General features: G+C 39.5%; 3 protein-coding genes across 5 annotated transcripts in view; 2 read left to right on the forward strand and 1 right to left on the reverse strand.

Moving 5' to 3' along the window:
* Window positions 1-26,382, forward strand: part of VWA5A (von Willebrand factor A domain containing 5A) — a 185,929-nt gene that overhangs the window by 89,529 nt on the left and 70,018 nt on the right. The gene's annotated exons all lie outside the window — the stretch shown is intronic.
* Window positions 2,374-4,863, forward strand: LOC119242103 (putative olfactory receptor 10D3). Its single transcript, XM_037507883.2, has 2 exons — window positions 2,374-2,958; window positions 4,816-4,863. Exons 1-2 carry the CDS (start codon window positions 2,374-2,376, stop codon window positions 4,861-4,863), a joined length of 633 nt encoding a protein of 210 aa, XP_037363780.2.
* Window positions 22,185-23,120, reverse strand: LOC119240795 (putative olfactory receptor 10D4). The gene has a single exon (XM_037505516.1). It carries the CDS (start codon window positions 23,118-23,120, stop codon window positions 22,185-22,187), a length of 936 nt encoding a protein of 311 aa, XP_037361413.1.

Below are 26,382 nucleotides of genomic sequence, written 5' to 3' on the forward strand. Positions count from 1 at the left end.
AGCGGCAGGAAGGCGGAAAAAAGCCTGATAACTTCATTTACTCTACAGGAGGGAAGAGAGAAAAATCTTCTAATTGCTCCCTCTGTTGCATAGACTTTGGAGTTAGTGCCCCCTAGGGAACAGGGTCCCTTAGGAACCCCAAGACATGTATTCTCTCCTGAGGGAATGATTGGTGCACCTTCTTGGACCAGAGGCACAGTTGTTGTGTCTTAGTTTTCAAGCCCAAGTGACTGAGTATAAAGAAAGAGGCTCTTCTTCCAGCTTGGCTGGCCTCAGAACCCAGCCCTCCTATTTCATATCTAAAGGCAAAGGGAACAGCTGGGGTGGATGTAGGGTCTGATTTTCAGCTCAAGTTGCCTGTTACCCTTCCATGGTCTGTAAGTGCCTTCTTTCTAAACACTATGTTTTCTTCATCTTCTGAAGTGTTATGTATGCACTAGAAGAAGGCGTGAAGAATGTGGAAATGGGCTTGTCTGAGTTTGGACTAATGCTGACTTAGGTGACTGTAGTGCCAGGAGGACACAGAGCAGGATCTCTGTGATCTGAGCAGAAGGGTAAAGGAGAGTCCTGGAGCCCTTAGTGGCTTTTCCAGGGTTTTATTGGGTTTTTACCAGGTACATGGTAGGCCGGAGTGCTGGGGGCGGGGGATGGGGGCCAGGAGGCTGGCTAGGTCAGCCAGTCCTAGCCCCCGGTGAATCTTCACTCTTTCTGGGCTCTCCGGCGTCCTCTCGTGGTCTTGTACTCTCTCCTACTCTCTCTCTCTCTCTCTCTCTCTCCTGGCATCTCTGTGACGCCGCCCTTATAAACCAGTCTCAGCCCAGGTGTGTCCACCTATGCATGCCCACACCCCACTCCAAGTGTCTGCCATCAGGCATGCATGCAGGACTGCAAGGATCCATCAACACTAATGGCGAGTGGGTGGAAAAGCCTGATACTTTTTCACTTACCCTACAGTGACTCTATGGTATTTTCTTAAGATATTCCCTAGTGATGAAATTTAATTCAAAACATGGGATGGTGACTACATATATTCAGTCATATTACAGATGGAATTGCTATTGAGATACTAAATTTCATACTGAAAAAGGTTGTTTTGAATATTGGTAATTGTCCATTTCTTTTTCTTACATTTAATATTATCTTTTCCTTTTCTGCATCCCCAATACACTATTCCCAGTTTTTTTTTTAATTTTATACATTTTTGCATCATTTTTCATTTTTGCACAATGTGTGCATTTTCACCTTGGTTATAGTCCCCATACAATTCCCACCCCCCCCTTGTTCTGATCCTACTCTCTTCTCCACCCCCAACCCCCTATAGTGTGTCTCTGGTTTATAGTTGTTTGTTGATTTTGATTTTTACTTTATTATAGTTAGGTTTTTTTCCTGGTCCCTTATTTAGGTTTTCTAAATTCCTGCTATGAGTGAGACCATCCGGTATTTTTCTTTTGCTTTCTGGCTTATTTCTCTGAGTATGATCCCTTCCAGCTCCATCTAGTTGCTGCAAATTGCATGAGTTTATCTTTTTTGATTGCTGACCATTGTGTATATGTACCACATCTTCTTGATCCAGTCATCTGTTTTGGGGCATTTGGGCTGTTTCCAAAGCTTAGCTATTGTAAATAATGCTGCAATAAACATAGGGGTGCAGGTGCCCTTTTGAATTAATGTTTCTGCATCCTTTGGTTAAATACCTAGGAGTGGAATTGCTGGATCATACGTTATTCTCCATTTTTTGGGCTAATGATGGAGAAAGGCAATTTCACAAAATCACTCACATCAATAGATAATTCCAGAACAGCTGCTAGTGAACCTAAGAGAAATATTGTGCAAATGAAAAGCTCATTAAAATCAGGATATTAGCAACTTGAATGAAATTTTTAACAAGGGTGGGTAGGAAAAGGCATTATAATAGGGATATATATATATATAAACATTAATTCTCAACAAGAACCGGAAGGCATTATTACATTATATATATCAATACAGAAGAAAGCTAGAGATTTTTCTAAAGTTGTCCACAGTCATACATTGGGGAGCAGATTTAACATTTCAACTCAGAAGTCTCCAGCTGTAAGGGTTATTCTCTTCCCCCTGTTCTGTGTTTCCTCTTTATTTTCTAGGAAACATAAAAATTAATTAAATTACTTACTGTCACTTTATCAGTGACAATATTGGTCTGATTCCTCTCTAGAAGTTTTTTATAGTACATATGAAGTATACATATAAAGGTTATCACATATAAAATATAATACATATAAAATATATATAGTATTATCAGTTCCCAGTGAGTCCTATAAAGACACTTGGGGTGGGGGAAGCTCATTTTGATGAGGCCATTCTTTGATGTTCCAGGACTAACTAGACACGAAGATGAGGAATTACACTCCAGTAACCGAGTTCCTCCTGATGGGAATCCCTCACACACAAGGGCTGGAAAATGTGCTCTTTGTCTTATTTCTGGCCTTCTACCTGCTCACTCTTCTGGGAAACCTTCTTATTCTTCTGGCCATCCTCACTTCCTCTAACCTCCACACACCCATGTATTTTTTCCTGGGAAACCTGTCAGTGTTTGACATTTTGTTCCCCTCAGTGAGTTCCCCCAAAATGATGCTTTGCCTCATGGGGCAAAGCCGGACCATCTCTTACCAGGGCTGTGCTTCCCAGCTCTTCTTTTACCACTTCTTGGGATGCACTGAATGTTTCCTGTACACTGTGATGGCCTACGACCGCTTTGCGGCCATCTGTCACCCCTTGCAATACACGCTCATCATGAACCCCCGAGTGTGTGCCACCATGACCCTGGGCACCTGGATGGGGAGCTGTCTGCATGCCTCTGTCCTCACCTTCCTCATCTTTAAGTTACCCTACTGTGGCCCGAACGAGGTGGACAATTTCTTCTGTGATATCCCAGTGGTGCTGCCCTTGGCTTGTGCAGACACCTCGCTAGCTCACATGGTGAGTTTCACCAATGTAGGTATCGTCGCGCTACTGTGCTTTCTTCTAATCCTCACGTCTTATACTCGCATTGTTATCTCTATATTGAAAATCAGCTCTGCAGAAGGCAGGCGCAGAGCCTTCTCAACCTGTAGCGCCCACCTGACTTCCATCCTGCTCTTTTATGGACCGGTGGTCCTCATTTATCTCCGACCTGCCTCCAGCCCTTGGCTGGATTCTGTGGTTCAGGTGTTGAATAATATTGTTACCCCGTCACTGAATCCTTTGATCTATACCTTAAGAAACAAGGATGTGAAAATGGCTCTTAGGAAAGGGCTAAGCCAAGGATTACACACATGTGGGGCATAAGCTTCTATGCCATTTTCTGTCTCTATGACTTTGCATTGTGTCTATCTGGGGCAGTTAGTAATCTTCTGTTTGGTGTGATTGCTGATTGGCATTTGGAATAAGTGACATTAAGATGTGATCTATGTTTGCATTTTTATATAATTTTCTTATTCTCCAATAGTGCCAGGCACTATTCTATGCACTTTACAAATGCTGACATATAATAAGCATATAAAGTAGGTGATATTTTTATCACCATTTAGTGAGGCTATAAAGCACTGAGAACATAACAATTAGAAAGTTGTTGAACTAGGATGCAACCCAAGAGGTCATAATCTTGTGCTAATGCTGTTTGTACTGTAAAAATTACAATATGAATGTGTACATCTTGCAGAAACTTCTTTTCAATTTACATGGAATGTTCTTTAGTTTGACAAAAAAATTCATAGACCATTAAATTTGCTCCATTGGCTTTTATCACTTTGTACTATATATTTTGATGGGTGACATGTACTTGAGTCTCATAGAAAGAAATTCAATTACATTTTAGTAGCCTGCTGATATCCATATATCTACCAACATATTAGCATGGTGCCTCTACTCTCAGGGAAGTATATTCATTAGGACAATAGTTTGAGTTCTGTAATAAGAGCTATAGATCTCCTTCCACTAATTCCAAGGCTGAATTAGAATTCTAGAAGATTTAAAAAATAATATTTTTCTATTAAAAATAAATAATTTTGAAGACAATAAAGAAATTGCAACAAAGCTAACTGAATAGAGATGACTCATTAAATCTGCCACTAAAGTAGATCATTTTTGATATTTTGACATTTCTCCTCCCTTTCTTTAGTGACTAAATTTAGAATTATTTTATCTATATCATCTATATTTATATCACTACCTTTTTATTTATCTCTGTATGTGTACAGATTTATACAGTTGTAATAATTTATATATGTATCCCATTTTTTTTTAAGATTTTATTTATTTATTTATTTATCCAAGCGCTGGGTACAGTCAGAAGCGTGGGAGGGTGAGAGAATTCACCAGAGCCAGAGCGGGGAACAGAACAGGCAGACTGATGAAACACACTGCTGAGGGGAGCAGCGGGCGGCAGAAGAGGTCTGTCTCACCATGTGGGACCCTCGCCAGTGGCCGGGGATCGAACTGGTGCAGCAGAGGCTGTGGGTAGCTTCACAGCCCAGCGTGCAACCACTGCGCCACCAGGAGAGGCCCTGTATCCCATTTTAATACTGTATCAACCATTTTCAACTATCACATATTTGATAATCTTCTTAATCCACTCATTCACCCAGATTGTTTTTATAAAATTGCTTTTAAGTTAAGTGAGAAAACAGGTAATCATACTGTCTTATATAATTACATGATTACCTTTAACTAGCACTGTTTATTTTTCATGTGGATTTAAATTATCTGGAGTCACATGAAGCTAGAAGAACTTAATTTAGTATTTCTTGTAAGGTAGGTCTACTGGAAACAGATTCTCTCCATTTTCTTTTTCCATAGACACCTAATAGTAGAAACACCAAAAGTCAACTGCAGGAGAAAATGTGAAAAGCGTCAAGAGAAAACGACTCATCACTTAGCAGTAACCTCAATAAGATTAGTAGATGACTTCTAATGAGAAACAATGGGGGTTAGAATGCAACATGGCAATGATTTAAGTGCTCAAAGGGAAGAAGATTTCAACCAAGATCCTATAGACAACTAAGCTATCTTTCAAAAATGAAAATGAATTAAAGAGAGTCCCTGACTACACCAAGCCCCCCTGGGCTCCATTAATTTCTGACTGATTGCTTTATTGCTTTTTAAACAATTCTCTGGGGCCTATATACTCCGCAGACTAGTCCAAATATATTTCCTGTCCTTTTAAGCAGTTGTTCATGAGATCAGGGTTTGAAATCTGACTCCAGACAGATTTCTAGCTCTTTTTAGCCATCTTCCCCTGGTTTGTTTGCTTCTGCCAGGCATCATGTCTGAACCAGGACTCTAGCTGGGAGTGGAGACAATGGTGTGCTTCTCTTTCATCACTTTTATTTTAGGAACTGAATACTCAGTGGGGATGGAGGTGGGGAATGGGCAGTAGAGTCATATCTTGACTTGCCCCCTTGGGATGGTATCATCACCTAATGAATTGAAGTAAGATCAATTGGTCTGTGGGAGCTCTGCATTTGGCCACTTACCTAGAACTTAAAAAAGATAGCTGGGGACAGGATGAGAAACATGAATGTCTGTTCATCCTAGGAGGACAATCTCTCTGACTAAGAACTGGGAAGAGAGGTGTAGGAACAGGAATGGACACAGTGCAGGTTTTCTGATCCCATGCAGACCGGGTAAAGGAGGAGTCAGAGTCCTTATTGGCTTTTTGCAGGTCTTTTTATTGGGATTTACCCGGTACACGGCAGGTAGGGGTGCTGGGGGGCCGGGAGGCTGGCAGGCCTCCCAGCCCCCATGAGGTCTTCACTCTTATCTGGGTTCTCCGGCCTTCTCTCAGCTTCTGCTTCTCTCTTGGCTTCTCTTCGACTTCTGTTCATTCTTGTCTTCTGCTGGCGTTTCCATGACGCCGCCCTTAAAAAAATCCCAGTCTCAGCCCAGGTGAATCCCATCTACCTATGCCCACACCCTACTCCAGGTGTATGCCATCAGGCATGCATTCAGGACTTCAAGGATCCATCATCTATCCTAATGGCGGGAGGGCAGAAAAACCTGACATTTTTCCTTACCCTACAAGAGGAAACCCTGTGTTCTTGGCTTTATCTGTCTGAAACAGTCTCTATCTCACTGGGATGGACAGAAATGATAGGGAACAGTTCAAATGCCAGGGACTTTTTCAGCTGTTGCAAAATTCTAGTAGATTTTCCTGAATAATTTTTTCAACTATGTATCTTTAGGATCATTTCCAGAGACTTCACTAGATATTTATCAGTTTTTGCTGGGAGCATGTCCACAGAACTCCCAAAGATGTTAAGCCAGAAATCCCACCTGACCATAAAATGTTAATAAACATATTTTAAAAGGTTGCATACTATTCCATTTCATTCATATACTCTTCAAAATGATTCCTGTACTACCAGACTTATAATTTGATTCATTTTCCCCTATTAGCCATAACCCTACATGAACACTTTTTTGTGCTTAAACTTTTTTCAATTGTGTCTTTAGCTATGGTACTACTGGGTCAAAGAATATGGACTTTTTGGTTGTGTTTTTGTGTGTGTGTGTGTGCGCACAATGCCAAAATACTTCAGAGAAATGCCTGTAACTTCTTCTGAAAACATAATTTATTTTCCTTTCATTATGTAAAATACTGTTATAAAATTTGTTAAATTAATAATCATTGTCGGAATGTCCATTTTTATTTCATGAAGCAATATGGTTTTATATGTTTCTTTGTCCTCTTTTGTGTAAAACTAATCATTTTCCTTTGTTGATGTTCAGTGATCTTGAAAATGTTATTGTTTGGTATTTGTAAATTTAGGTTATTAACTGTGAATATATGTTATGTTTTAACTCACTTTGTTATGTATTGCAAACATTTGCAATATTTTTTTGTACAGCAGTCTTTCTTTATATGATGTGATTTATCATTTTTCCCTATGTTTTATTCTTTGTCTTTATTCTTTACATCTGTTCTTTTCCACTTTTGTGAAAATGCTTATAACTCATCTCTTGTAGATTTAATGAGTTCTAAGTTTTTTAAAAATATATACTCATTTACATACCTGTAATTTATTTGTGCACCAGGTTGAAGTTTAATTTTATGTTCATAATAACTACAATATTCTCTTATTATTTAATATTTTAATGAGTTTTTCAAAAGTGATCAATCTGTGGTCTCTTTAATTAAACCAAATAGTCATTGAGATGACTGACTTGATTTTTGTATTTAACATTGACTTTTTCATATTTGCTTAGATTTACTTGGTTGAGCTTTATTTAGAGATTAACTTCTATTGTACTTACTGATCTGCTGGCATGTTTTTGAGATTAATTTTTAGTCTCAGCTTTGTTAACATTATAAAATAAATCACATAAATGTGCTGACTGGATTTTTTCTGCTTTAGAAAAGAGAACACAGGAGAATTATCTATTTCTTAAAACAGTCTATATGTTATCTGGCTGTAATTTGATTTTTTTTTTTTAAAGATTTATTTATTTATTTATACAAGCACTGTGGATAGTCAGAAGCGCTGGAGGGTGAAAGAATTCACCAGAGCCAGAGTGGGGAGCAGAGCAGGCAGAAGGACCGAAGTACACTGCAGAGGGGAGCAGCGGGAGGCAGGAGAGGTCTGCGCACCATGTGGGACCCTCTACCGGTGGCCGGGGAGCAGCCGGGGATCGAACTGGCGCTGCAGAGGCCGCAAGCAGCTTCGCAGCCCAGCGCTCAACCTCTGCGCCACCGGGGAGGCCCTGTAATTTGATTTTTATAAGAAATTTTTAGAAAAAGTGTTCCACTATTTTCACAAAATCTTTTCAGATTTTCCATTTCTTTCATGATTTGCTCTTGTGATGAATACTTTCCTAATAAAAATTTCCACTTAGCCTAAAATGGGTGGCCTCGCACTTTAAATTCCTTGGTCTGTGGGATTAGAGACTGTCATTTTAAAATGTAGTTTCCTGTGGGTCATCCTCCAGAGATTCTGATTTGTGAAGTCTGAAGAGAGAAAGAGAATTGCTTACTTTTAATAAGCACACTCCGGAGATTAACTTGTGATCTCAAGTTTGTCAGGATAACTATGTTCGCTTTCTCTGTATGTGTTATCATATTCCCATTCTCATTGTACTTTATTTTTGTATTTTCTTTTTACATATAATTAGACTTGCCAAAAATTACCTTTTATTCATTTTTTTGCTGAAAGATAAACTTTTGAATTTATTTATAAATTTATTTAACATTTGGTTTGAGGTCAAAGGTTTCTGGTTGTATCTTTGGCATTTATCCTTACCAATAATATTAATAACTATCTTTTTTAATAAAAATTCTGTTCCTTTCTTTTACTTTGCAAAAAATTTTAAGTTCATGATGTTTTCACCATATGAAACATGGTTAATTATAAGGAACTGTAGATTTTTAAACTGTGTTTTTAGAAATTGTTATATTTTTCCTTTGTTGTTAGAAAATATGGATAATGAGTTTACATTGGGAATTTATTAAAGATTTTTATTTTAATATCCTAACATCAAGTTCTATTATTGTCCATACATGTCAGGATAGAAAACAGGCTTGAAATGTACAGAATTTAAAAAACCAATTTAAGCTTTATAATTAGGTTTTATAAAACCTCACAAGTTGTTTCTTTCTTAGTATTTCCTATACTATAATATTTGATGGCTTTTGTATCCTAAAATTTGATAATATTGATACCGGAATTGTCAGGCCCAGTCTCCCAGCCAGGAACAGATCCCAGGCTGCAGGTGCAGCGCTGAGCCGCAGCCACCAGACCCTCACAGGTTGGTGTCTCACAAAGCTGCAGCAGGAACTTCGCAGACTCTCAGGCAAGCAAGCAAGAAAAGGCAGGTTTGTTTAAAGAAAGAAAAAGTTTATTGAGGAAAAAGGAACAGAAATAAAGTGGGACTCCCAGGCCATGAAACCAGGCCAGGGAGGGGCAAGGAAGCCAAAGTGGAGTCTTGTCTCAGGGAATATAGACCTCCTTTCCCTCATTATTCTGAAGCTCCACCAGTCTCTTTGTGATTGGTTAGTTCTCGGCTGTCTCACTTCATCGGCTACTGAGAGGGGGATCTTCACATCCCTTATCTAACAGCTTTCTCTTTCCCCATTTGTTGCATCTTTTTCTTTATGGCCCAGTCCTCTGGATGGGCATCCCTGCATTGAAGTTAAACAGCTGCCCTTCTAAGTTGTCCATATATTAAACCACTCTCCGTTTCCCCAAACTCCACCTCCCTTTATCACCTGAGGGAAACCAAGGCCAGCGTTAACACTGTTGTCCTTGGTCCTGGGATGTTTATTATTCCCAGTGGAATTAGTTACATTCTTCTAGTTGTCCTTATCTGTGAAGCCTTCCTAAACTCTTCAGAGGTCCCTTCCTGCAATGTCCCTAAAAGTGCCTAATTACCCTAACTTGCCCTATGTCTCAATGATAGTATATAATTGGGGGGCAGAAGTTATTAACACTCATACTATAATAAAATAATACCCGGGGGGGGAGGGTGGGAAGAATTATTTGTGTTTAACTTGCGTTTCAGCATATCAATGAATTAAGTTCAAGAAATAAAATTAACCTAACTGTAAAGATTGATCCATTTTGATAAAGATGGTTTTGGAGCACAGTAGGGTAAATGGAAGTGGTCAGGCTTTTTATACCACTGGCCTCTACCTGTCAGCTGCACCCTTGATTGTAGGCTCTTGGGAGTGTATGTACGGGGCACACGTGGCCCGATTGTGGACACCTGGATCATGGGTGTGGGCATGCGTAAATGTGCACACCTGTGCCTAGAGGCCGGGGCTATAAGAGAGGAAGGCTGCAGAACAGCTATGAGTAAACAAGCTTGACTTCCGCAGAAGCGAGACCACGAGATGACGCCAGAAAGAGCCCAGAAAGAAGGAGTAAAGATTTACTGGGTCCTGGGGGGCTCCCCTGTGTCCAGGCCCCCCTGCCTGCACTGTGCCTGGTTGCCCCACAGCAAGGACCCACAGGATGTAAGGTACAAGAGTTACTTTCTCTCAGTTTGTGAGTTTCAGTTTGTGAGATAAATTGGAACCTCAACCATTTGTCCTTCTTTAGCAATGGTATAAAAATATCTTTTTTTCTTGCTTTTAAAAATAATCTTCAACAACACCAGGTACTAAATATAAAGGAGTGCAAATTTCCTAAGCAGATAGTATTCAAGCCTCAGTATTCATGCCTGAAGGTGGTCATCTTTAGTAATCACCTGGACTTCTACATCCCTAAAGTTTCAGTGTCTATTAATCTCCGTATTTCACAGATTAGGCTCTTTCCTCCTAGCTGTATCAAGCCTCCAATATTTCCTGTTTGCATCTATGTAAAGTCTGAAGTCCCTTTAATTTTCCAGTGCCTTCATCCTAGTTGTTCTCAATCCCTAGAACGCTGGGTTCCCCTGACTCTCCCTTAAACGCTGAGCCTTCTCCCTTATGCACATATTCAAATTTCCTCCACAATGACTGACCTCTGCACTAATGGTCTTTAAAAAAACACCTTCCTGTTGTCTTAAGCAAATACTTTTTATTTTCCGTGGCTAAAAGAAGAAGGTATTTCTGATTCCTTGATAGTTGAGTTGGAGCCAAGCCATTGGATTCTTGCCAATCAATGTGGAGTAAATGATGCAAACCACTCTCAGGAGAAGCTTATAAAAAGACCCTGAGTGGCCTTTCTCTCCCCTCCCCCCACCAGGAGGATTCTGGGTGCCCTTGAGGGAATTTCTGTCTCATCTAGGACTTTTTGAGTAAGCATTACATCTTTATTGTGTTAATCCACTGAAATCTTGGGTTTGCTTGTTATCATGGCATATCCTGTTTTAGCTAAGAAATATAATGCTCCTTTTATTGTGAATGAAAACATATTTACCTTCTTTGAAATTGTACTTCCCGTCTTAATTGTGAGGTTCCTTTTTTTGATGGAATTTACATTTGATCTGAAAATTCTATGTGTAGCAAAACTTAGGTGTTTTTAGTTGCCTTGTTGGTAAGCAAGTTAATTGTTGATAAAGGATCTTTCACTTAACCTGAAAATGCAGATGTTTATGTAAAATTTTTGTCATTTTTATTTATTATTGAGGTAGAACAGGTTTATTAGGAAAAGGGAAAGTTTTGCTGAGAGAGGCCTGCATGGTTGCAGGTGGGGCCTTGAGGAGAGCTGCCTCCGCTGAGGGAGGTCAGTGAAGAGAAGCCCTGTCATGGTACAGATCATGGGCAGTCAGAAAGCTGCTGCCCTGCAGAGGGAGAGAGTTGGTTGCAAAGAGGCACCTGCATAGTCACAGGTGGGCAGTGGGAGTGCTGCCCGAGCCTGTGCGGAGACTGTACTGATATAGTCCTTTTCTCTTTGGGAGGGGTCACTCCTCCGTGGAGTGGCCTGCTTGTTGCTGATGTTGGGTAACAGGCAAAACTAGGAAGGGACCAGAGATTCCAGGATGGGCCCAATCTCCATATCTTTCCCCTGAGGTCTGTGCTCCACTCCCTAGAGCAGTCTGATCCTGCTTGGGTCTCAAGCCTTGTGATAAGGCACTGGTGCCTAAGGATCCGACCTCTACAGCTGGGTTGATGGTCATGTTATTCCCCTCAACCCCCACCTCCTTGTGAGTCAGGTTCTGGTCCTGGGGCACCTGCTTTCTGGGCTTTCTATTCTTGTCCTCCGTCAGCATTGGTTTACAACACTGTATATGATTTAGGAGAATAGGGTCACACCTTCCTAGTTAAATGTTACCAGAACACACCCACTACCAAGGAACCCATAAATAATCCTTTACCATAAATGGTTGCGTCCCCTCCCACCTTCGTTTTTTTTTTCCCCCTCTACCTCTAGTAGCCTCAATTCTGCAGTCCTATTACTTGAGTTAGTTTTATTTTTAGGTGCATAAATCTTTCTGTTTCTCTATATTTCAAATATGAGTGAGGTCATCTGGTACTTTCTCCTGCTGACTCATCTTGCTTAGCGTTATCCCCTCCAGTTTCACCTGTGCTGTCTCAAATGGCAAGACTTTGTCTTCATATATGTGTAATATTTCATTGTGTATGCACTAGCCCACTCTTCTGATGTTGAGCACTTAGTTTGCATCTATAACTGGTTATTTATTGTAAGTAGCGCCACAATGAACATAGGCGTGCATGTGTCCCTTTTCACTAATGTTTTTGCATCCTTCAGGTAGGTATCTAGGGGTGGAATTGCTGGATCATATGGTAGATCTATTTTTAATATTTTGAAGAACCTCCATACTGTTTTCCATGGGGCCTAGATCAGTCTACATTGCTACCAACAGTTGTAGGAGGGTTCCCTTTTCTCCACATCCTTGTCAGTACTTGTTTCTGGTCTTTGTGAGATAGGCCATATCTCATTGTGATATTGATTTGCTTTTCCTAAGTAATAAGTGGTGTTGGTATATAACACTGTGTAAGTTTAAGTTGTACAAACATGTTGATTGGATGCATTTGTATACTGCAGTTTGATTACCACTGTAGCGTTAACTATCAATTCTAACATCACATTTTTTTTTATGATGGGAACAATTATCACCATTTAAAAAAAATACTACAAAATGACAATAGCAGGTAATTGTCTTGTTTCATAATAGACTTTTGAGGTAAACATCACATACTTTGCATTTCATTCATTTAAGTCTATATTTCAGTGTTTTGTAATATTTTGTTATGCAAACATTACCCCATCCCAATTTCCCCTTGATTTTGAATACTGCCTTTGAGATTGGGGGGGGGTGGGGGGGGGCGCTGCATCAAAGTGCAGTGCCTCATTATAGCCAGTAGATGGCACTATTGGGGCACCAACAAATTAGAATCCTCTCTGTGGACTTTGCCTGCAATAAAAATTCTGGAACTGATTTCAGAGGATAAAGAATGGTGGAAATGATTAGAGCTATGTCAAACAGGTCTGTAAAACCCATGATTTTCTGATTACACTACTAGGTGTGAATATCTTTCTAGAGAATCAGCTTCAAATGACTGTTTTTATATGTTGGTATCATTATGTATACTGTTCTGTGTATGTCATAGAAATAATTTAAGGGAAAAAGAAAGTCTTATTGAAAATAAGGCTGGCAAAGATCACTGACCCCCTCATTGAGATCACAAAATACAAGAGTCACTCTGATGCTAACATAAGTGTCTACTTCAGCCCATATCCTGATTATTTCCCCTACTTGCTTCCAGAGAAAATAATTGGGACATTTTCTTCACTGTAAAAAGAGGCTTAGTCAGGTTTATCAAGTAGCCCAGGGTTTAATTTTAGCCTAGAAACCCTGTGATGATAAAATGATACCAAGTTTTAGTTTGAGCAAAAGTAAATAAAGGAGGAAATTTCCTAGCTACTGGATATTAATAATAATCCTTAACATAAACTTTGATAAAATTTATACTGAATCTGAATATTTTGTGTTGGGAAAGGAAAGGGATATCTATTCACATCCTCTGCCTGAAAGAATAAAACCTAGATGGGGAGAGCTGAGAAGAGTTGGTAACGAAGAGCAGACAGAGCAGGCTGATTTCATAAGGCTTTTAAGTAATTGTAAAAGGGCATGTAGCAAGCCCTCTTAAAATGATTAATTTTAAATTTGAATCAAGATTTGGATACAGGCTAGTACTATTGAGCTGGAGCCTGTGTGGGTCCCCTGAAGCAGCTTTTGGAAACCATAGCAACTGTGCTGTATCACATAGCTGGGAGATAATCTGTGTGTGGAGGAAAGAGATAAGATGAAGTGGATTGCATTGCAATAGTCACTATTTGACCAGATATCTCACTTTCCCTTTGTATCATTCATCTCTGAGAACTCTTGGTGCCTTTAATGTCACTTATGATTATCTAAGTTTTCACTTCTGACCATCTGTGCTTATTTTGTCCCTATGTAGATTTCACTAAAATGATTAAGAGGTTTTTTTGTGTGTGTGTGATTTGCTGCTGTGACTCAAAAACTGTCATTGACAGTGTCTGATTTTTCACCCTTTCTTCAGCGGAGGCCATCTAGTTGCTACTAAGTTGGCTGACAATCATTTGACTAGGGTGATGAGGGGGGAAGAAAAATGTGTGTTCTAATCTTGAAGTTCTTAAGGGATTATGTTCAGTGAATTAAGTTAGAAGGAAAAAGAAAATATCAGATGGTTTCATTTATAGGAGGAATATAGGGGAACCAAATAAGGGATCAGGGGAAAAAATAATAAAAAACACAACAAAACAAAAAACAGACAACTATAAATCAGACATTCTGCAGGGGAGGGTCATGGAGTGGGATTAAAACAAGGGCAGGAAGAGCACAAGGGACTATGGTGATGGTGCACTGGTGAACTGGTGGTAGAAATTCTATGGGAATTACACCTGAGGAAAAAAAGCAAACACTGTTTAAAACAAAAAGAACAATGATGTAAAATATATATTAATAAATATTGTAGCTCTTGCTCCTTTGGTGAGAGCCTCACTTCCTGCCCTGCCAGCTCCCTTACACCCTCACTGGGTTGTCTTCTCAGCTGGCCCTTGCTGTGTGTCCTTCCTGCTGCTGAGCTGGGTCCTGGGCCTCTGATCATCTCAACCTCTAGCCCTCATATCTATTCCCCTCCAGAGACCATTTCCCTCTCCACTTGGCTGTCCCTGGAGGGGAGAGTGGGAATGAGCTGCCCCCAGCTCTTCAGGCTTTGCACACGGGTGCAGGAAAGGAAAGCAGGACATAAGCAGGAATGCACTTTTAGGTGGAGTTCATAAAACAGCTCAGGCATGCCTGCCGGGCCCCATGGTCCACACTTATTTGCACAAAGTGAGAGGAAAAAGTGTGAAGGTTCTGAATTTGAAAAGAACAAACAAACAAAAATTAATAAAATATGCCCAGGGAGGTTCCTGCATCTCCGTTAGCCATTACAGTAACCTTTAGGGTAGTATTTTTTGGCCACAAATACAGCAATTGTGCTAAAAGGTCTTGAGTAAAACTCAAGCACTTGTGGAAAGAGGACCAGAACTAGATGCCTGGAGTGCCCAGAGGCAAGTAGCCAAACTCAGTTTTGTTTTTTTCAGCTACTTTTTTTTTTAAAGATTTATTTATACATACAAGAATTGGGATACAGGCAAGAGATGTGGGGGGTGAGAGGATTCACCAGAGACAGAGTGGGGAACAGAACAGGCAGATCCACTGAAATACACTGCTGAGGGGAGCAGTGGGCGAGTCAGGAGAGGTCTGCTGCGCCATGTGGGAGATCCCTGGCTGGGGATCGAACTCGTGCTGCAGTGGCTGCTGCGAGCTTCATAGGTTGTGTCTTAACCCCTTGGACCATGAGGGAGACCTCTTTTTCAGCTACTTAGAAAAATCCTATGCTATGGTCCAAGAGGGGAGAAGGTTTTTGAGGGCGTGAGCTCGCCATCTCCCAGAAATACCTGTTTCCTGGATAAAACCTGGTTTTCCTAACCCCAGCTCCTATGTCAGATGGGCTTCTGAGGGGCAAGTGTCTGAGCACGTGGGCTTAATTACAGCTCCACCAACAAGGATATCCTTGCTAAATTATGTGAACCCTTCAGAGGTATGCTTGCTCCCACTTTTGAAAGTTGGTAATGAAGGGACAGAACATGCTAATTCCATAAGGCTTTTAAGTAATTTTAAAAGGACATATAGCAAGCCATGCTTGGATCCAGATGGGGATACAGGATAGTACTGGATCACATTGATTATGTTATTATATAGCAGAGAAATGTAACAACTAGATGGTGGTTGCTCTGAAAGTCCTTATAACATCACACAGGTCACCCTAGAAACATGTGTCTTTTATGACCCATTTTATATATTCTTCATGTCAACTGTGTGACATTATTTAACTCCATACACAAAAATTAATGCAAAATGAACTGAATACTTGGACAGATGACCCAGCACCAAAAAAGACATAGAAGAAAACATTGATGACACACTCCAGGACATTAGCCCTCTAAGATGTATTTGACGATTCATCTCAACATTCAGGGAAACACAAACATAACACAAGAGACAACATCAAACTAAAATCTTAGTGAAAGAAACCACCACAAAAATGAAAGGCAACCTGTGACGAAGATCCCATGGTGACAAGGGCTGAATTTCCTTTTCTCTGGCTGGAGAGGAGTTTGCCCCAGTAGCTTCTGCCTTTTCTCCCAGTCACTGGAATCTCCATGCTTGTCTGATTCCATTAAGACTATATGCCTTTCTGATGGTAAGGAAAGAAAATACTCACTTAGGGACAAGACACTCATTTTATCCTGTCTCTGATTCATCTCATTACAGGGAACATGGAAGGTGAGGAAGGATCCCTCAAAGCTAACACACGCATAGTACATACAGATTACATATGACAGAGGACACATAGACACTGTCCTCATATGAGATAAGGCTGAAAAGTGTAATTAATAGGATTCATGAAGCATAAAATTCTCTCATATATCATCACATTCTAATTTTGATTGACATCCCAGTTTGACTTTTACTTTTACTTTGGAAGAAACAGAGCTCTTCAACTATATAATAATTTTAATAAACATGGCTGTGATCTTCCTTTGGCGATTTGTTTTTCTCTTAGTCATCACTCTTGTTGAGGGAAAATTAAGTAGTCCTTATTGTAGACTTTGGTAATAATAAAACACTTAATTCTGGGATGCAGACTAAGAAGGATTTCTTTGTAAGATGAGTTTTAGTTGGAGGCCATGATTGTGGTCACAACTATTTAGTTTTTGTGTGTTAAATATGACAGTTACAATCATTTCACATGAAGTCTTTTGTTTCTCCAAGGCTAACTTTAAGTTTGTATATCTGAAGCCACACACATTAATTCCTTGAGCGTCATAGTTGATCCATAAATATTTAAATGAAACAGATTTATAAATATATTAATGATATATTTCATTACTTTATAGAGCATTTATTGAATATCTACTATGAGAAGGCTTTGTGCCAGGTGCTTAAAATTTAGAATTGCATCAAGGAACCGTTAAAGCCAAGGTAGAGCAAGGAATAATTAAAATTTACTGCTTTAGCTCTATGAGCCAAAGTTATGATAGGTGATTAATGAGTATTATCTAATGCTGTAATATCCATATGAAAGAGGTGTTATTCAGAACTGAAGGAGAGGAAACTAAAGCCCAGGAAGTTTAAATAGTAGGCCCAGTGTCACACAGCAAATACAGTATTTCTGGGAGTTCAACTCAGGTGTGTATTTCTTACTATGTTGCTGAAGGGAGTCTGTCTCATTTGCATACACACTAGAGAAATATGTAGGAGAAATCAACTTCTTTCAGGTTGGCATCATGAATGAGAATATTTAAAAGGAGGCTAGATTGAAAGGTCTAGAAGTGGCCTATCAAATGTTACTGGGCACAGAGTATTTGAGAAAACCACAACTCAGCATGGTTACTACCATGGTGGAAAGGTCTGCGGGAGTCAGAATGTGGAAGGTCAAATGATGTGCTGTGAAGGTTGTGCTTTGTATGGCAGTCTGAGTAGAGCTCCTTGGTGAGTAATGTGATTAGTGGGCGCCCTAAAACGTATCAGGACAGGGGGTTGGCCTCAGGCTGGAGAAGCAGCCAGGTTCCATTTAAAAGGCCATCTGGGTGTGATCAAGATATGAATGAGATGGTAGCAATTTGGAAGGAGAGTGGATGACAAATAGGGAAAAAATAGTTGAGAAATAGGTTGGTGGAGCAAATTGTTGAGCGGGAATGTGAAACAGTGAAGGTGTGCTCTTAGTTTCTGACCCAGGCACTTGAGTATGTTGTGATTTCTCTTGCATGGCACCTTAATCACTGAAAAAGACTGAATTACTCCCTTTTCCTGTGATCACTGTAAAGCTTAGTTTGATGTGCCCTTGGAGAGTATTTGTGATGTCTTCTTTATACATATTAGGCTGAGGTTAAGAAGAATTTTAAATAAACTTATTGAACCATATTTCATAAAAGCATCATTTCATCTATAAGCAACTTGGAAGTGTGAAGTATCATATCAAACTGAAGAGCTAATAATGTGTATTGAGGAAGTGTAATCAGTCATCCTTTTTCCCACTTACTCATTTCTGATTAAGAAACTAAGAACTGAGGAATAAATGTAAGGATTCAGCTGAGGGTTCAAATACAATGTCGGTTTTATTACTAATAAAGCTGGATTAAAATTGCAAGAGAATGTCCTATCTCTCTCCCTCTAAACCTTGAAATCACATCTTGACTTGACCTCTAGGTTTCTGTGGGGGGAAGCTGCAGGCCACTTCAGCCAGCTGGTTGCCAGGCAACCCAGGGAGCACTGCCTGAATCATCCACTGGTCTCCAGAACAGAAATTGATTTAATATCAAGGACACACTGTACCCAGTCAAAAATACATTCTCTAATCCATTCCTCATTGCAAATTATGTCTAGCCACGTTTTTTAATATAAATCAATGGAAGGAGCTGTAAAATGAACACCCACAATAGCAAAAAATATAAATAATATGCTAACAAAATTAAATTGCATAAGAATATCAAGTCCGAACATGAAGTGCCTTAGTAAAATTTCAGAATATAAGTATAAATATAAAATACCCTTTTGTTATTAAACTTTGAAGAATCAAATGTTCAGAATTCTTCCCTCCATTTCATATTCATCTCATTATAAGGTTGAGGTGCCATATTTGTGGCCATGGTCGCTTTCTAATTTTGGGACTCTTTCCTGATGGAATGGGATGAGCATCCTTTAGTACTACCAAATTTGTGTTGCTTTAATGTAGAGTCTCTTCATTAATGTCTACTTTCCCCATGGAAAGATGTTTTTATAAAACCACTATCTAAAATATTAACAAAAGAAGAAGCAAGTCCTAGTCATCTAGTAATATCTTAAACAGAATAATATTCTTAGGATCTGGTACATGATATAATATCAAACCAAATGCTGTTCCAGGCAAAACCTGTGAAAGAGACCTATTGGTTCTGAGGGCTGAGAGTGTAGACAAAAATGTGAGAGAGGGCCTCCCTGGTGGCACAAGGGGTTGAGCACCACACTATGAAGCAATCCGCAGCCTCTGCAGCATGAGTTTGATCCCCGGCCGGCCAGAGAGAAACCCACATGGTGCAGCAGACCTCTCCTGTCCCATCCGCTGCTCCCCTCAGCAGTGTATTTCAGTCAGTCTGCCTGTTCTGTTCCCTGCGCTGTCTCTGGTGAATCCTCTCAACCCCCCTGCATCTCTGGCCTGTACCCCAGCTCTTGTATGCATAAATAAATACATCTGATAACAAAAAACATTGTGAGAGAAAGGGGACATCTTGATGTCAATGTGGTGGTCATTCAGCATCAGTTGCCCAGAGCCCATGAATTTGGATTTAAAATTTAAATGTAAGAATATCCTATTGAGGGATTGAGGATGGTATTAGACTGCCACATCCTGGGAAAGAATTCACCTATAGATACTTCTTCTCTTTGGAGTTTTAGATATTTTTGGTTTTTTGCAATATTCAGAAATTTACTGTGGTGACATCATAGTTTCCTGGTTTTATATAGTACTTGACTTTCATTTGATGAAATTTCTTAATGATAGAGTTTAAGTTCATTTTAGTCACTTCCTACCTAATCTACAGCTTCTACTGAACACAATAAGTGGTCAGTTAATCTATGTTGACTAATAACACATAATCTAGTACTAACAGTACATAATCCAGTGCATGCTTAACCTATTAATTTCCATTTCTTTTGAGGTTTGTGTTTCTGGCACAACAATCATGAATGAAGTTCAGAGTACAGTCATTCTAAGTGATAATTGGTGCAGCCTGCATTTATGACCCTCTAAGTGATGTTTATGGTTTTTGCATCCTCCTCAGCCAAAGCTCCTTCAGACTACAAAGGTGATTTGCTCTGTATTGTACATTCTCTCTCTCATGCTTCTCAGTACCTACTCCCTATAAATGTTCTCGAACTACTGGGGGTTTGCCATTTATTTGGTTTTTGCTCACTTGAATGAGTTTTACATAAAGCTATTTCATATCGTGTGCTCACAAGTAGCAAACTATTAAGATTTAATATTTGAATGTTAATGGGAAAAGCCACCATGTTTGAAAAGTCTTCTAGCCCCAGGCTATTTGACTTCAGGATCTGTAGTTAGGTGTATTCACAGGACAATTTTATTGGTAGAAAATGTGAAATTCTAAAACAGCATCAGGTGATTTAAGAGTGTAGATTAAGACTGAGTGCTGAGTGAGATAAATAATGTAATTTGTGGTGTGAACTGCTAAGCATTATGAGAATGGCTTCCTCTCCTAACTCTTTAGCATCTAGGTCATTAGAGTACTCACAGGAGACTCCCTGGGTTGCAGAGTCTGAGAGCATGGTTGAGGACTTTGTAATGATCTAAGCTCATCTTGTCCCCTAACTATAATCATATCGTACTTGTACGATACTGAGATTGATGGGGTGTCTCTGTCCCAAGCACCTCTACTTTGAGGTAGTTAGTAGCATATACACACAGTGATGGTCTAGCCTTATGTTCTAATTTTCATTAATCCAGGTCTAAGTGAGTTAGTGACGCATCCGAAGGTAAACTTACTCATTCCTATGTTATCATGAACAACACCCTATCGTCCGTGGTGTGATTTAGGTCCAGGAACCTTGTATCTTCTGTCTTGAGAAAAGCTGCTGATGTCTCTGTAGTATATCCTGATTATACCAGCTGTTTTATATCTGCTTAAAATCAATAAATCCCGTTATTTGGTTCACTGGCATCCTTGCCAAGTGTCTGGCATTTGCCTGCCAAAGAGGGAGGTAGAGAAGAAAACACAGGTGTTTGCATTTAGGAAACTGGAAAGAGATTACTATGAGTCCTTGGCGTCCAGAGGAAGACAGATGTGCATGGGCAATGCAGTTGGCAGCATCATGCAGGGCTTAGAGAGCTGGAATGACTATTGTGTTTCCCAGATAACAGAATTGCGGAAATAACAGCCTTGCTATAATGGAAGTTATTCATTTTGTGGACTGAAGTTGATAAACGAAAATCAAGCCATTATTTAGATTTTACCCTTTAACATTAGACAAGTTTAATATTTAAATTCAATTGCTGCTTTTCCGGAAGGACGTTTACTGTAACTAAGTTTGTCTGATTTTGGACTAAAGTCCTTTTGATTTCTAGCCTGACTACCTAATTGTATGAAAGGTACATTAGAGATTCTTCTAAGGTAACCACAAAGTATGGGTCATGGCTCCTATAGTCACTGGAGGCCATTTAATATTTTTGGATAGCTCATTCCACGCTCAGTGTGATGCCTATAATTTCCACTGGAGAACTGATTTTAAATCATCTGCATTAATAGATAGGAACTGAAGGCAAGAGCAGGAAGGTAAAAATCACTCCAATATGAAAAATGCTATTTCACTTTTAAAATACAGCTTTATTATGTTTTTGGTTTTAATGTATTCTCTGCTGCTTTTCAAAAAGGATATAATGTATCATATAGGAAAAGCCATAAACAACTGGTAGGTAAACCATAGAAAGGAAAACACCAGGGGAAGAAAAATGAGAATAGTTACAAAATTTAATGTAGTTTCCATAAATAGACCTATTTTTTCCCTTAGTATTATAGACCATAGATTGAAGGGATAAAAAATTATATAGGGCCTCCCTGTTGGCGCAGCGGTTGAGCTCTGGGTTGCGAAGCTGCCCGCAGCCTCTGCAGCGCTGGTTCAATCCCCAGCTGCTCCCCGGCCACCGGAGGAGGGTCCCACATGGCACGCAGACCCCTCCTGCCACAGACCCCTCCTGCCGCCCGCTGCTCCCCTCAGCAGTGTACTTGGGTCCTTCTGCCTGCTCTGCTCCCCGCTCTGGCTCTGGTGAATTCTCTCACCCTCCCCCGCTTCTGACTGTACACAGTGCTTGTATGTATCAATCAATCAATCAATAAATCTTTAAAAAAATTATATAGATGTAATTATGAGAAAGAAGCATTTTCTTTTCTACAGAGATGCCAATTTATTATTACTGCCTGTATTTAACTGAAAACTTTCACATGCCTCTTATACCATTCAAAGATAGATCCATGTGCAATATACTTTAAAAAAAAAAAGACATGGGCAATATAATTGGAAAAAGACATGAGCGATATACTTAAACTTGATTGACTTTGTTTTGTTTTTACTATCTTTGACAAACTAAAGCTGATTCTCTTAGGGACTAATGTCTTAAATGGAAAGTCAGACTTCACCCAGCAAAGCTGTAGATTTTCTCATTTATTTTCCAGAGCAAAGTCCCTCTTGTGGAGGACATTCCTCAGAGCTGATTTTACATCCTTATTCCTCAGGCTGTATATCAGTGGGTTCAACATGGGGGTTACGAGATTATTCAATATCTGAATTATAGCTCCCAACAAGGCACTGGGATTGGGCTGTAGATAGATAATGATCACTGGCCCATAAGCACAAAGAATGGCAGTGATGTGAGCACTGCAGGTGGAGAACGCTCGCTGCCTGCCCTCTGCAGAGCGAATTTTTGATATGGAGATGCCAATGCGAGTGTAAGAAACAAGGATCAGAAAAAAACAAATGAGAGATAAAAGACCAACATTTGTGAAACCTACCCTCTGGGCTAGAGACGTGTCTGCGCAGGCTAGAGATAAGACAGCAGGAATGTCACAAAAGTAGTAGCCCACCTCGTTTGAGCCACAGTAGGGTAACTGGAAGGTGAGGGAGGTGAGGATAATGGCATGGACACAGCCCCCCACCCATGTCCCTGTGGCCAAGATGGCACAGACTCTGTGGTTCATGATGACCATGTACCGCAGAGGGTGACATATGGCAACAAAGCGGTCGTAGGCCATTACAGTGTACAGAAAACACTCCGTGCAGCCCAGGAAGTGGTAGAAGAAGAGCTGGGTAGCACAGCCCTGGTAAGAGATTCCTTGACTCTGCCTGGAGAGGTATAATAGCATCTTGGGAGCAGTTGTTGAAGAGAACCCCAGGTCAAACATGGAGAGGTTTCCCAAGAAAAAATACATGGGGGTGTGAAGCTGGGAGGAGGAGATGATAGCTGTAAGAATGAGCACATTTCCCAAGAGTATACATAAATATACTAAGAGAAACAAGAAGAAGAGCACAGTCTCGAGGCCCTCTGTCTCAGGGATGCCCAGCAGGATGAATTCAGTCACCATGGTGTGATTTCTCATTTTTAATGGAAGAACTAACTCTTGCGTATCTGTGAAAAAGAATTGTGGTTAGCTGCTTAAATCAGTGAGGTGGAAAAGCAGCAACTGCCTTAGATATTTGCAGATTAATGCTTCCTGGAGGAATTGTCTTGATCTACCCGCTTCTCTCTTTACTGGATATAATAATTTCACCAACAACCTTTATAGGACCTGTCTCCTCACATTCTTCATAGACACTGTTAAATCACATTCATTCCAGAGGCTACTTTCTGATACTAAAAGGGACAAATATAGGGGCACAATGTCTTTGTAACAGTTGCCTATATTCATCAAAGACAGTTCAGAAATGTTAACACTCCAAAAATCATTTGTGATCATCTAAGCCATACATACAAAGGATCCAGCATCTTTCCCACATTGGCTTCCTAGGTATAAAGGTCAATCATGAGAAACTAGCTGAAAGAAGGGGCTTAGGCCACTCTTAGTGAACATAAAATTACTTTAACAGGGCTTGTGTGCTCAGATTTCAAACCGTGAGTAACTGGTAACCTCCCTTTCAGTTCTCTAATGTCTACAATTGTCTAACATTTTTCTAAGCAATATCTTAATTTTATGGCAGTAGAAGACACAGGAGAAGGGATAGTAGATGCTTCTTCCAATGTCCATGTTTTGAAATATCCTGGGATATCTTTTTCAACTCATTCTAACTTCTACAACAATAATAAGACCTTTAAATTACAGCTCAACCCATGAATCCTACTGTCTAAGATAAGACCCTATCCATCTCTTAATCTTGTGTGTGTATTATATATCTATACTATCTATCTATCTATGGGGGGATCTCATGAGAGGCAAAATAAAATAGTGAAGGCCTTGAGGCTACCTGACAGGGGGGATAATGATGATGATGGGGATGCATCAGAGGAGGTGTGATCCTATGTCTTTGAATAATCACATATCATGTTGTCAACCAATGTTACCTCAATTGAAAAGGTGAAGGACTGAATTCGGACACTTACAAGGCAAACCAGGAACATATCTGGCTGATGTTACAGGGTGTTATTTCCTTTTTGTTCTCCAGGAGGAAGGGGCGCTCTTCTGTCTAAATCCCCATCAGTTTGTAGTCTGCAGGTTAATATCCTGAGTTCTGTTTTTCAATCACTTTCAAATACAAATGTGCTTCAATTTCTTTATAGTAAATTCACCCCCAGCTCCAGAACTGCAAACACAGATTTTAAATAATCTTGGTTTTCCTTTGGGTATTAGTCCCCCAAGTCAGGGACTGTGCTGAGCAAGGGAACAATTAACTACTTGGTATAATTGGACCTTAGAAATGAATGAGAGAGAGAGAGACCTGATTAGAGATTAAATCTGTTAGTTTCTTTTGTAAAATATAATTCAGTGGAATAATAATGTGAAAAATATGTCACATATTTTTGGTATATTTTTATATTTACTGATTTTTCATATGTGTTATTTTATAAAAAAAAAATTGTCATGCTATTTACTACACTGCGATAATAGGGTTGATTTATTGCCAACAATAGTAACTGGGGTAGCACAGATAATTGATGAAAATATCAGGCCTATGGAAGATTCTGGAACTAGGGCAGCTCCAGGGGCCTAAGCAGGCTCACGACACTGCCATCAGATGATTCCGCCTCAGCTGCTCTTTGCTGATGTGCATCTCAGCTCCAGGTTAAAATCTGATTTTCTTAGCTGGGTCATATGCTTATTCTGTGCCCCGGTACAGAGTACAGTGGGTTGGAGATGGGCAGTTGACCAAAGGGCAGGGAAAAGATCTATTGCTGGGGGGAAGAAACATGCTGAGGGCACAAAAAGAATTTTAAGCTGTCACTTCAGGTGTCCATATTATTTTACTTAGCATCTGCTCACACTTCCTAAGTTAAATGTCTTGCACACACAATAAATATTTGGGGGAGGCAGGGGGTAAATTCCTCATTAAATGCATTTGTTCATTTATTACTGCATTCATAGATTCATTTATACCAGCAAGTTCTGAGTACTAATTATCTTAGTCAGGACATTAATCATTTGCCAGATCTTTCTTGGCCCAAAAAGTTTTGGGAGGAGGTGGTCAGATATAGGCCCTGTGCTCAAAAATTTTAGTTTATTGGAGAGAAAAAGAGTGTTATGGTCTTATTTATACCTCATAAAACTCTGATGAAGTAAGTCTCCTACATATTAGAAAAGTAAGAATCAAAGGACTTAAACAAATGCCTCCAAATTATGGAGTTTATTCTGGAATAAGCTGGAATTATGGAGTTTATTCTGGAATAAGCTGGGATCTGGCCTCTTCTTGGTAATAAAGTTTTTGATCATCAAGTTTCAATGTTTAAGGAGTGTTTAGTAAATCATTGTTACAAAGTCATCTGGAATTTTTATTTAAAAAGCAAATAATGTTTTTGTTGCAACCTAGCCTTTTAAGACTATTTGAAATTTGCAAATGGAATGTTTAAAATCAACAGGGTACATGCTAAATTAATATCATGGCCACTAAAAACACAAATGTTCCACAAGCTCTAAAGTCCAGTCACTGCTTTCAGTGATAACAATTGCAGATTAAAGAATAACAGAACATCTTGTTATTTTCATTTATAAGTTCCTCAAAGTATAAAGATGTACCAGAATTATTCTAAGCAACAAAAGTATAATTGCACATTACACTTTATGTGCATTTTAAAACAAGAACTCAATTTACCTTTTAATAGAATAAGTTATTATTTTGAAGCACTTGTTTGGTTGCTGTATTTAATGCCATAATAGAAAACTAAAATATTAATATTAATTCTTGACCTTGAAATTAAACATGTGAAAGCAACTTTCATTTATTTTGGCTTTTGAGATATAAATTGACAAATCCTCTATATAAATTGTACAGTGGGGTGTTTTGATATATGCGTACATGATGAATTTATCATTGTGCTGAATAACATATCCAGCATCTCACAGAGTGACCATTTTCTTTTCTCTAATTTTCTCTGTGTGGTAAGAACTCTTAGGACCTGCCCTCTTAGAAAATTATATGTATTCATTACAGAAAAGGGGTTCACAGGAGAAGGGGTGGGAAGAAAAGGAGGAATTTAGCACTAGTTATAATAATGGTCAAAAGGCCTAAACTGGATAAGAAGCTAAGAACAGGCAAGCAAAATGCTGAAAAGAGGAGAGAAAGTGGTGTCAATAATGTGGATGTTTCTGAGGTCACTTTTTCATTCCTCAAAAATGTGTTAGCAGCTGCTGTGGTATGCAAACCTATATTCTG

Source organism: Talpa occidentalis, unplaced genomic scaffold (assembly GCF_014898055.3).
Source record: "Talpa occidentalis isolate TD23 unplaced genomic scaffold, MPIMG_talOcc4v2.1 talOcc4.12, whole genome shotgun sequence".
NCBI lineage: Eukaryota > Metazoa > Chordata > Mammalia > Eulipotyphla > Talpidae > Talpa > Talpa occidentalis.

Excerpts from the sequence above, each read along its gene's own strand:
- LOC119242103 (XM_037507883.2), top strand. The coding sequence starts at position 2,374 with ATGAGGAATTACACTCCAGTAACCGAGTTCCTCCTGATGGGAATCCCT. Across the intron at positions 2,959-4,815 it reads ACACCTCGCTAGCTCACATG|ACACCTAATAGTAGAAACAC; the intron begins GTGAGTTTCACC and ends CTTTTTCCATAG.
- LOC119240795 (XM_037505516.1), bottom strand. The coding sequence starts at position 23,120 with ATGAGAAATCACACCATGGTGACTGAATTCATCCTGCTGGGCATCCCT.